The 12,940-nt window shown below is 40.3% G+C and overlaps 1 protein-coding gene and 1 long non-coding RNA gene across 2 annotated transcripts in view; both read left to right on the forward strand.

Annotated features, from left to right (window-relative positions):
* The window catches only part of LOC137125687 (uncharacterized), a 113,118-nt gene extending 106,229 nt beyond the window's left edge, over nucleotides 1–6,889 (forward strand). Inside the window, exon 3 of the long non-coding RNA XR_010914185.1 lies at nucleotides 6,780–6,889. This is a non-coding gene — a long non-coding RNA (uncharacterized lncRNA). The remainder of the gene's footprint in view (nucleotides 1–6,779) is intronic.
* Nucleotides 6,890–10,192: 3,303 nt separating this feature from the next.
* Nucleotides 10,193–12,830, forward strand: ccdc28a (coiled-coil domain containing 28A). Its single transcript, XM_067500469.1, has 6 exons — nucleotides 10,193–10,358; nucleotides 10,538–10,730; nucleotides 10,832–11,013; nucleotides 11,098–11,252; nucleotides 11,486–11,508; nucleotides 11,647–12,830. The coding sequence occupies exons 2-6, from the start codon at nucleotides 10,567–10,569 to the stop codon at nucleotides 11,699–11,701; spliced, it is 579 nt and encodes a 192-aa protein (XP_067356570.1). The 5' UTR covers nucleotides 10,193–10,358; nucleotides 10,538–10,566; the 3' UTR covers nucleotides 11,702–12,830.
* The last annotated feature ends 110 nt before the right edge of the window (nucleotides 12,831–12,940 follow it).

The raw sequence follows: 12,940 nt of genomic DNA on the forward strand, positions 1-12,940 counted from the left end.
TAGTACTTAACTCCATAAACTAAAAAATTAGTCAAAACCTCTAATGAAACCTCAACCGGCTTTTGTGCTGAACTTGTTTAGCAGCTTACATGACCATCTTTAATTCAGTGTTGCATGTACATGCTTCCTGAAGGTAAATGTATAGGATTTTGTTACAACTGATGCACAGGTGTTGTTTAAGGTTGTGGGTGTGGACGCACAACAGTTCAGTTCATGATTCTTGATTTGAGTCTCTTTTGCCATTAGTTGCTTGTTGCTGATTCAAATAGAGCAAGACGCTGTCCTCAGATGGCATTGCGCTGAATACAGTCTAATTAACTTTAGATTTAATAGTTATGTAGATTAAACTTTGCTTCTGAATGAGAAGCTGTTAGTTCTACCACTGGAACCTTCTATTTCTTCTATTTTCTTCATCTGTTTTTTTCCACAGTTCTTTTTATACTAAGATATGACAGTTTAGGCTGTTATGCATGTGTGCAAGAAAAAAAAAAGAAAAAAAGGTATTTAGGAAATAATAGTTGTGTGTATGTGAGAGGGAAACTGTTTGTGTGTGTGTGTGTGTGTGTGTGTGCGTGTGCGTGTGCGGGTGTGCTGCATCTGATGGATCAGTGATTAAATAAATCATGCTAACCTTTCCTGTAACCTTTCCCCCCTCCCCAGCCCCCATTTGACCTTACAAGACCCACGCACATTAAAGACTCCTCTCTCCCCCCTTCATCTCTCCCCTCTTCCTTCATCTGTTTTATATAATTTTTTTCTGTTTGATTTTCTTGTTTTGTTTTTTTTTTCCTTTCTGCTTCTTCACCTCATCTTTGCTCTCGAAGCGAAAACCAATTTCACACTTAATATTATCATGGTAAGTTTACAGTATGTGCCAGGACCTAGCTGAGATCTTCATTTTTTCCTTCTATTTCCCTTTGCTTCTGTCTCCTTTTCTATTTTCGTCACTGCTTTTACACTAAACAACCTCACTTCCTACAGGTCTCTGCTACAGTTCCCCCACTTTCCTAAACTGTAAACCCCAATGATCCTGAAAAGGTTTAACTGTTCTGTTCTTCTATCATTAATTTGTGTGTATAACTGCGTGCATAGGTGTGTGTGTTTGCGTTCTTTAAGATCTGCTGGTTCAAACGACTGCTCCCACCACGCCTTGCCACTGAACTCACCAAGAGGTCGCTGAGACACCAGCGAGAGAGCCAATGCGTGTGTGTGTTTGGATCCCTGATCTCCTGCTCTAATACCCTGAGGACCTTTGGTTCCTTAACTGTAGGAGGTGTTAAGCAACCAACCCACACACCCACATACAAACACACATCATACCCACATGCACACAAACACACATCTTCAGAGGATATCAAAGATTTGACATCAATCATGCTCGCCTCTTGAAGTCTTGAAGAACGAGCACCTTATGTGAAAGGTCAGCGCATGCCTGGAGAGCTACGATAAAATCAATATGTAATGATGAAGGTGGTGATGAGGATGAGTAACAGAAGAAATGTGATGATGAAGACGGTGAAAACAAAGAAGCGGAGGATAATCGTGGTAGATGTAAGTAGAAGAAGAACAGGTCAGAGAAGTCGTACAAACATTTGTCGATGCAGACTGAAAACTTCCAAAAAGAGATAAAAATCTCACATTAAATGACAAAAGCAAAAGCAAAAGGGCCCCAAACCAGCTCAAAAAGGCAAAGCAGAAAATGTTCTTTTAGTCCCTCCGTGCTGTCAGGTAAATGGCCTCTTGCTGGCAAACAGAGGGAATATCAGCACAGCTTACACACCTCAATGCTTCAGTCAAGTTTAAATACCTAACTAGTGTTGAAGTCTGACACAACTAGAATAACACTGGGTCTCAACTTTGGCAGCCTGGTTCTGCAGCGCCGAGCCTTGAAGATGCGGAACAGATTTAAGACAGGATCTTGGTTACCACATTTCTCCCTCAAGGCCACAAAACTTTTAGAAGTTACACATGGAATAGAGATGGATAGAGCGACTTTTGTGTTGCTGGTGAGAACTTTCTGCTATTCTGCTTTGCTGAACTTTGCTTGGCCCAGAGTGCTGAGTAACTGATTGAGATAGAAGCATGGAGGCTTATCTCTGAACGCTTGGTGTTTGGATACGTGTGATGTCAGACCAGTTCTCATAATGCTTTCTAGGCTGTGTGTACTGATAAGCGTTGGGATCTGGAGAAGGTAGAGACATATGCAGGTAGCAAACAAGACACAATTGAAATTGGAGCAAGAGAAAGAGCCTGTTTCAGTTTGTTTGTTCAAGTGTGTGTTTGTGATCGCTCGTGTGTGTATGTGTTTGTGCATGTGTGTGATGTTCTACTCCCAGCCTACTTTAGCTCAACGTACTCCCCGAGCAGTGACCGGAGCAGTAAGCCCCCTGTCCAAGCACTTGGAAACTGGAACGAGGCGAGGAGAAAGAGAGGATGGATGAGAAAGAAAGAGAGCAATACGATGGGGGGAGAAAAAGGATGGAGCGCAAAGAAAGGCAGGACAGGAGAAGAGCTCAGGCAGAGACAGACAGACAGAGCTGCAGCACATGGAACGGCACAAAACGGAAAGAACTGACACACGAATGGAACCAAACGAAAGGAGGAGAAGTGTTGGATTGAGGGATGAGAGGGAAGGCGAGGCCACCTCTTCTTCTCCCTCTCCTCTTCTCGTCCCTCCTCTACTCCCCGTGAGAATCCTGCGTGTGTGTGTGTGTGTTTACTTCCTCGTCAGATCTGCTCCGCTTTCATTCGCACACAAAGACGGGACGTAGACGTACCTGGCACAGGGGGACGTGAAGGAGCTGGCAGAGGTGTGTGTGTATGTGTGTGTGTGTGCGCATGTGAGGGAGAGAAAGACAGATAAAGAGACACTGGCTCACCTGCCTGGCAGACAAGGGTGCCTGTCTATCTGAGATGTCCCACTTAACACTGACACACACACTTAACCCGCTCGACACCAGCATGGGCTCACTTCCTTGCCCCCTTTCCTGCCCTGTTTAACACACTCACACAGCCATATACACAAACATCTGCCGGACATTGTTGTTTGAGTGAAGGCATTTAAGCCTTTACTATTTCATGTAACAAGGGTTTCAATGTACTAATGAAGCATAACCTGAGACTCAACCTGTTCAACCTGCACAGAGCCATTATTGGCAAAACACACAGCTGCTTACACTCTCTTCAAAGAGTTATTGATCCCAAATCATAAAAACATACGCTCACTGGCCACTTTATTAGGTACAGCTGTATAGTCTAATGTAATCCAATACTCATGAATACTACGCAGCTCTGCCTTGAATTCTACTTTTACAACGTTATATTTTCTGTTTTTAAGTTGAAACTGTCCAAAACTCTAGAACCACCTCTTCTCCACCTCAATAATAAACAGAGAGTGGAATTATTACCTTTCGGGCAAGTTTCACCTTAAAAACTGAGCAATTACAACATTGTAAAAGTAGAATTCATGGCAGAGCTGCTGTATTGGATTGGATTGTACAGATGTACCTAGTGGCCAGTTAATGTATATTTTAAAGGAACATTTTCAATGTTTAAGACATTATGGATATCCATATTTACCGGATTCATCCCCCGACCTACTATTATCCAAATCACTTAGCCTGCTTAGAGATGTGGAGGGCTGGAGCCAATCCCAGCTGTCACTGAACGAGGGGCGGTGATAGACTACCAGTGTATCACAGGACCACGGACGACAATTTACACTGCAGACAATTCAGTTATTAACCTAACTGCATGGATGAAACCCAAAGGGCACAAAACCTGCAAACTCTCTCTTTGATCGGCAGCAGACTCAAACCCATGATGACCCATGATTAGGTTACCTGCATGTTTATGTTCAGCTAAAAAGGTATTTAAAAGATTAGAGGAGGAAGGAAACAAACTCTTATCTGGAGGAATTACATCACAATAGCAAGCGATGGTACTTGATGGTACTCATACTTGCAAAGGTAGGAAAGCACTCCTCTACCGACCTACCATGGCGACACGTTTAAGAATCCTCTCAGAAAGTGAAAACCCAGCTTTACATGCACTTCACAGACTCCATTTAACAGATGCCCGTGAAATTTTGTACATACAGTTGTGTGCAAAAGTTTGCATCCCCTTATTTTAATATGTAAAAAAGGTAAAACGATACATTTTTAAATACATATTATTTAATGCACTTTCAGTTAAATGAATAAAAGGTTGACCAGGTAAACCAGGCTGCTGTATTATTTTAGTTTTAATTCCTAGGAAAAACGATAGAAACAGAATTTTCACTGTGAATGGAGTAATTGCACACTTATTTGTTGTGCAATAAGAAATCAGTATAAAATGATTCAATTTTACTTAGTGAGATATAATTCTTTTGTAATTACATTTTTTTTTTTTTTTTTCATTTTTGCTGGGATTTGGGTTTAGTGTTAACAACAATTGGTTAACAAGTCAGTTTGCTGCCCAACAGCTGCAGCAAAATGAGTTTTGACGTTGGAGTGAAAATGTGTCCATACTAAAGAAATTGAAGGGGTCTGAAATGCGACACAAACAAACAATAAACAAGGAACCAAACAATTTGACGCACACACGCACACACACACACACCCACACACACACAGAGCAATCCACTATGCTGCAATTAGCTTGTTTTAAAGGAAACAAATAACAGTAATTTCAACAGAACAGCATCCATAACAGTTCACCCCTAGAGGGGATCAGCTATTTAAGCACACACACACACACGCGCGCGCACACACACACACACACACACTCACTGGTGAACAGGATACATGGGGACACACACGTGCACAAGCACATACACATTCTCATATTCAAATAGAACAGACAGACACATGTGTGACGACACACACACCTACACATCCATTAAGTGTACTTGAGAGCAGCAGAGGGGGTCAGCTCAGTGTCTGAGTTATTACGCTACTTTGTTCTGCCTCAGTGGGAAGGCTGCATCCCGCACACACTCACAAACCCACAAAGAATTATTATCACCCATCAACACTCAAGGTGCAAATATAAAAGGGCTGGTTTGATAATGGATTGAAAGAGGTGAATGAAAGAATGGGTAAAAGGATGGATGGATGAATGGAGAGAGGAAGCGTTTGGTCGCTGTTTCTTTGCCTGCGTACAGAAGTTTGCATCTGGCGGAGAGACTGGCCTCTGTCTCTCCCTCTTCATCCCTCCCCACCTCTCCATCCATCTGTCCATCTCTTCCCCTCTGTCTGTGCATGTAACAATGGCGCCGAACATCTGTGGCTACCAGGTAATTATGGCTGAGCCAAAACAGCGGGGCAGTGGTGCGCTGACAGGCTCCAGCACCCTGCAATTAGCCCTGCATCTCCATCTCCCCTCACTCTGCGGCCCCCCCGATGACCAGCGTATATTATCTCTCTGAAGAGACCTGAGAGACAGAGGAGAGTGAGGAGGGAAAATAGACAGATGAGTGATCTCAGAGGGACAGCACTAGGGAGAGATACTTCACGAAAAAAATGTCTTATTCACAGTCCTCATAATTTGATGGCTTGTTTTGTTGCACATGAAAATTAAGGTTTCCTACATTGTTTTGCACAGTTAGAGTTTTGACTGATGCACACACAGTTGTTTAGTAACACCTAATAATCATATAATGGTAGCAGAGGAAAATGCAGATTGATTCACTTTAATGAATTCACTTCCCCTTAATTCTTTCAGGTTTTCCCAGCATTCACACTACAGCTCATGTTATCCTGATTCAGCAAACCGGGAGTACAGTGCAGAGGCAACGTGACCAATTTTCGTGAAAGATAGTGCCACAGTACAAACAAAGCAGAAACAAATAAAAGAAAACAATTTCACCCATTTGCTGTAAATGTTTTGCTTACACACATGACAAGGTTTTTATAGAAATATCATAATCCTGTAACGATTTCAAATAATCAGTTCACTTTATCTTTCTTTTACATCCAGCATGTGGATGGTGCAGGAAGGTGTGTGAAGTTTACAAAAAAGGATTTCAAACTTTTTAACAGTATTTGTGTTATCAAACCATTCTTTCTTACTGCATCCATCCACTTGTAGTCCTGACATCCAGGTTAAAAAAGTGCTGTATTTTCATAGGTAATGGAAGCTGATTGCTGTTTGAAACATGACTTTTAAAGCTCTGCAGCTTGATTCTTTGGAGATTTTTTTACAACGTTATGTCTTGTAAGAAAAAATTCTTTTCAATAATCAGTTCCATACTGTGCTTAGCTGCTACAGTCTTAGCACGGCTGTGACCAGTGAAAGTATAGTTCGGTGCTTTGGGATGAAACTGACTTCATATTTGACAAGTCAAACTCAAATGCGTGTCTCATTTTATTTGATTGTAACATCTGAATTTGCCCCGTTATCAGTCCCCTATCTGATATCGCCGTCATTGTTAAAAGCTGTAATGGATGAAGTTGTGATAGTAACGCAAACAGGGAGTGAAGCCAGCTGGGTATTTACAAGCTGTGTAGTTCAGCAATTCACATTCAAACCCCTTTTTATTTACTGTTTTCCAAGCAGTTTCCATGGGGGCAGCTTCCCTCGCCTTCTCACATTTACCATCCACTGTGTCTTCATTACATGTGTTTGATTGGTAGGTGCATGAGCGCTTGTGTGCGTACGCATTTACATGTGTCAGTGTGTGTCCGTGTTAGCTCTTCTCCGTTTGTGCAATTGTTTGCTTACCCCAAAAGCGTATGTGTGTTTCTGACTGCGGGTGCATTTTATGATGTGTACTTTTTTGTCTCTTCCTTATCCAGGAGTCCCCATCAGGACCCCTAGGCGTCCCTGTGCCAGTCTGCCAAAAACGTCTGCATCTCCTGGACCCCCTCGAGGCAGGGGACAGCCAAATGTCACTTGGACCCGCTACAGAGTGGTGAGAGGAGAACAGGAAAAGGCGAGCGGGAGAGAGTGATGAGGAGGAGGAAGGAGGAGAGAGGGAGGAGACGGGGGACTGAAAGTTTGAACACGTAGAGTAGGGAAAGAGTTTAAAATGGCACGAGTGAGATGTGGTATCACTTAAAATAAAAAACCTGTAGGGTAATGAAACCACAATAACAAAAACAGTGGCTCAGTAAATACAGGGCCTTCTCTTTTCACTTTTGATTTAATTTTTAGCTCCAAAAACTTTCTGGTGAATCCAACTTTCTGTTGTTACAGTATAGAAAATCAAGGTGGCTATTAAATTCACCAGTAGAGATGATAAAGGTTGTTTTAGACCATTTCAAAGCATCATTTTGGTGCATGTTAGTCCACTGTCAAAACATCTATCATAATGATACTCACCTGCTTCCATAAGTTTGTAAAATGACCAGCCACTGGCAATGGTGCAGTATTTTTTGCCAAAATTATGATTTTGTTGCATGTTTACAGTGCATTTTTGTGCACATTGTAGCTGCTCTTGTTTAGTATTGTAGCACCTTTGCACTTCTGCAAACTGGCTGTTGTTACTTACAGTGTAACATTCAGTGCAGTGAAAACCTTCACCACATGTAAATTTCTTTCAATAATATATACAAAACCAAAAACACGCTTTGTGTTTTCCCCTGCTTCCTTTCTTTTACCATCTTTCTTTCTGTCATTCTCTCTCCTGCTCACCTCCACCACCTCCATACAATCTCCACATCCCTGCTGTGTGTATGAACTCTATATATGTATGTGTGTATTTGTATGTGTTCTTGTTCCTTGTCTTTGTCCTTGAATGGAGGACAGCTAGAAGACAAGGACAAGATGACTGCTTCTTTCACACATTCATTCACAGTAGAGAAAGATGTAAACCTAGTTATTTTAATATGAAGCACCACTAAGTTCAAGTGTGTACATTTGTGTGTGTGTGTGTGGGGGGGGGGGTAAGTAGGGTAGATGAAGGAATATGAAGGGATACAAACATGTCTTCTTTTGGGTCCCAGCTGCTGAGATGAAAACACACACACACACACACACACTTGTAACCTTCTGCTTAACCCTGATTCCCAGTAGAGGCGTGCACACACACCCAGTGTCTACTTCCCAAGTCCCGAGAGTGTCCTGTCACATGTGGGGGTGGGGGTATACAGTAGCGGACAGGGATGTAAACATAACAAGCACGTGAACAGAAACAATAGAGCAGCCCTCTTGCTTTTATTCCCAATTGATACTCTGTAAACGTTTCTGCGCTGATTATGGGTTAAGTCCACTGAGAGAGAGAGAGAGAGAGAGAGAGAGCGAGAGAGACCTACAAATGACAAATTTTATTTCAATGTGAAACAATAAGATTAGACATCGCCTACAGAAACAGAAGGTCTTTGTTTATCTAAAATCAAATTGCACGTGTAGCTTTCTCCTCACATGCATTTATGATTTTGTTTCAGTGATTTAAATCACTTTTAGCCCCAGATTTAATGTAACTCTGTTAAAATGCTGGAATAATGCTACATTAGAAAGACAGGTGAGTTAGAATTAGCAGGAACATGCAGTGTGTAATTAAACGAGTTGTTAACAATCCAGTGCTTTATTCAAGCAGCCGTGCACATGAGAAAACGAATGAACTGGCTGTAACGAGTAGCTAGCTCTTCGAACAGCACCTACACTGCAATTACAGTTGAGAGATAGCTGTGTGTTTGTCAGTCTGTATGTCTGCGTGTGTGTGTGTGAGTGTGTACATCCACTAAGTTAATGGCTCTGTGGATGCAACAGTCGAAATTGGTTCATCTGTAACATTTTATCCTGGTTCACCTCACTCAGCCGCTGCTACACATCACATACACACTATACTCTAACACACACACACCGACACACATATATGAGCACACAAAGCAGGAAAAAAAGAGGAGAAAGGGGAGAGCTGGAAATGGCAACTGAGAGAGAGAAATCTGCCCGGATGAATATTTTTCACAGCAGGTAGTTTTTTCCAAAGTCTGGAAGTTTTAAAGACTTTTGTTTGCATGTTAAAATTTATAAAACAAACTGTGATTATTTTAGCTGATGTTTTAATTATTAGCGTGAAGCTGCAAGAACTGCACAATGCTACAACATTCCATAATGGCAACAGGAGGAGGAGATTAGTTTACCATTTATGACTAAATAATCAAAAGTAAGAGTTCATAAGACACCTTATGTGTTTTTCAATAATAGTTTAACAAATGCTCTAGTAACATAACAACACACCTTTACAGTTTGATAACACTGTGATTGGTGCAGAGAAAAATCTGTCACTGTCTTTTCCCAACAATTTCGTTTAAAAGTAGTAGAGACAAATGCAAAACTCGGTTCATGTAATATAACTTAACATTTGTGCAAAGCCTTTAAGAAAAGGAGCACAGATAGAAACTCCAGAACATCCTGAATGCACAGAATAGTTATTGAAGGCTATGACTAGAATGGCATCACTTAGACTTTTAAAATCCTTGTTCAGTAAAAAATATTGTGTTTTTCTATTCTGGAGATTAGTTAATCTGATCTATAAATACAGTTTATGAAATCATATTAAGTTAATTAAATTATAGTAAAGTGAAAGGTAAGTCACAGTGAACGGTCATTATTAGATGTTCACGTATCTCCACCTTGTGGTTGCACGCTGCCATTACACTGCAGTAATATTTTATTTCACCTTATTTAAAAGGAGCGAGACATCAATTCTGATTATTAACTCCAATATATTCAAACACAGACAATTCTCTTCGTAAAGGGAACATTATGTTTATATGAGACTGCTAAATGTAATAATTTTTAGGTATAGTAATGTATTTATGTGTGCTAATAATATTACAATGGTCAATAAGAAAGAAAGAATAAGAAAGAAAAAAGGAATAATTGTTTGGCGGGGAGCAGAAATTCACGTTATTTATTATACAAAAGCTCAAAAAGTTAGAAAAAAAAACATTAATTTGCTTTCAAATTTAAACCACATGTTTTAGTCTGAAAGAAAGGTTAAAGCTTAAAATAGTTATTAAAGAACCTTTATTAAACTTTAACTTCGAGCAGCTCTGTGTCTTAACAACTTCGCCTTTTTGATATGTCAAATACAGTCGATGGTTTATTTTGCCAGAATAAACTGCTATAAACTATATGTAACGTATTTGAGCTGCACAAACTGTTTTATTAGAATTAATTAAGTAAGACAGTGCGTCATTCTGATGTTGGAGATGGTTCAATAATCAGAGGATAAACAGCTCAGATTATTATTGTCCATTATCGGGTCCGGTAGAGTGACACCAAAACAGGAAGTTTACAGTTAGTTTGCAAGCTAGCTAACTAGCTTCCTGGTTACCAAGAGAAATTGTCATGGTTTAACAAATGTTTTAGTGTTGTGGATAACCACTTGGTGTTATGGGTAACACGGTGTTTGCTCGGCTGCACTTGTGAGTATATGTGTTGATCGGCATATTTTATGTTAAAGTTGAAGTTTAGCTGACTGGCTAACTGGGGAGCTAACTTGAGCAGGAAGCGCTTCAATTTCTGTCAGGACGATTCTGCGTGGTTAGCTTCAGGATTTTGCCGTCGTGGTCGGTCTCATTTTTCGTGCTTACTCTCTATACAGCTAACCAGACAGAAGCGTAACATGACGTTATGGATGAGCGAAAGCTAAAGAGGAAAAGTCCCAGGACCTCCACCAACACAGCGGCCCCGAGCGGTGGCTCTGGGCGGAAGAACAGCGCTTCCTCTGGGGGACGGCATCCTGGCTACAGCCATGCCATGGGGACCCACTCCAGCCAAAAGAGCAAGAACAAGAGGTAGAAACTTTACAACCAGTATTATCATTTAACACTTCCTTTTTGTGAAGTATTTGAGTAGGATTGGCTCTTGTGTAATTTTTGTTTTTGTTTTGTATTAGGGGACTTCGAGATAAACCCAGGTATCAGCTGGGTTTGGGTACTAAAGCCAATCAGAACCAGGGCCAAGCAGCTCCTACCATCCAGCACTCCTTTCTCACTGATGTTTCAGATGTACAGGAGATGGAAAACGGCCTGCTCAGTCTTCTCAACGACTTCCACTCAGGAAAACTACAAGCATTTGGTAATTTAGTCTTCACTGGACAAATCACAAGAGCCCACATTGTTGACCCAATGTCTAGCAATGCAAACATATCTTCTGTATCAGGAAATGAGTGCTCCATTGACCAGATGGAGCACGTGAGAGAGATGCAGGAGAAGTTGGCACGCTTGCAATTTGACCTCTATGGTGAGGTGGATGAAATGCCAGTGGACCAGAGAAAAACGGCCTGTGACACCAACATGGACAAGTTACTTCTTAATGTAAGACTGTTAGACTATCATTTGCGTAAATATATGTTATGGAATAGGCTGTCCAGTAATGTTGTGTAACTAATCAAAGTCCCAGGAAGGATTTAGCTGCTTATTGGCTTTCCTGTGTTAACCTCTTCTTTAATCTTGACCTCTTGTTGGGTGTTAAAAAGATGGTAAGCTAGACTGATGTACCACAGAAACTGTTTGCCTGTATAGTAACATAAAATATTTTTTCTTTGCAGCTTGAGGAGCTGAGTTCATCAATGTATCCTTTAGATATTCTTCAAACATTGTATTAGTCGTGAGATTCAAAGTAAATGTAAAACTTCTTTCTTTCCAACACTGAAATTTATTCAGAGCTTCAGATTTGTGCCTGTGTTTTTACTTGACCCTGCTCCTCCAGTCAGAATCTGAATCTTGCCGACACCCAAGAGGCCCCGAGGACTGCCAGCATGTGATTTTTCTCTTCTCGCCTGATCCTCTTCCGACCCAGCAATTTGTTTTATTCCACCTAGAGAGCAGTGGATAAGGTGGATTTAAAGCAAGTGTGTAGGCTCTAAAAATGACATCAAAGCTGTTCATCACATTCCCTGTCAGCACGGGGCATGGAATGTTTTGGGATGCACCAACAGCTGTACTTCTGTCTAGCTGTTTACAGATGTTTATTCACAGTTAGTACTAAAAAAAGTGGCTAATATTGAGTAAAATAGCTCTTATTATATCTTAATAATTAGCAAGATGACAACAATGGATTTAGCTGAATATGATTGAATTCTTCAGATTAATCCGATTTTCTATGTCCTCTTGTTTCTTGTAACCAGAGTGTAAGATCTTAAGCTGTCTCACCTACAGTACAGTATAATTTACATATCGGCCTTGGTGTGTTCCTGTCATGGCCCGCTTAACATCCAGATGTAGTCGGTTAATTTTAAACAGTTTAGATTTGCAATACATAGCTAACCAAAGTGATAGTAATATAAAATATTCATCTTGTTTTTTACGATATATTCATTCACAGTGTTTTTCTTTTGGGTTGTTTAAAGAGAACTGGCTGCAAACAAGCTTCTTTTGCAGATTCCAGATATGCAGTATATATCTCAAATAGGCCCTAATTAAAGTATATTAAGTAGTTAGATGTATTAAATCAGCCAAAAAATAACATGGCTTCTCGCCTCATGTGAGTGGCCGAATATTACCACCAACATGTTGCTCAGTGTTGGATATATTTGCACATATACATGCATAATGCACCACACGTTACCACTGGTGTCACTGGAGAAGACTTAATAATCCAGATGTTGTCACATGCCTTAATTTTTATTATTGTTTTTTAATTTAACCATTTTTGCCTTATTGGTTTTAGCCTTTTAAATTACTTCCATAGAACATGGTGATTTTAGGTTTGGATGCTGTGTTTTAAGAAAATCATTGAATGCTGCTTTGATTTTAAATTCTACTTCAGTTTGTTCATTCTCACTGTATTTTAGCCAGTATTTTCGGGAATGGGGGTTATTTTATTTCTTTAAAACGTTTTAACTGGTGATTTTACTTTTATTGACTTATCAATAAATGTGTTGTCTGACTCTACTGTGTACATGTTTTTAAAGTCTTTACACAAAGAAGATCCCTTACTAAACACTAAAATTGGATGCAAACGTGTAAGAGAAAAGTGAGAAATTAGAGAAAACCAAGAATAT

Source organism: Channa argus, chromosome 4 (assembly GCF_033026475.1).
Source record: "Channa argus isolate prfri chromosome 4, Channa argus male v1.0, whole genome shotgun sequence".
NCBI classification, from domain to species: Eukaryota; Metazoa; Chordata; class Actinopteri; order Anabantiformes; family Channidae; genus Channa; species Channa argus.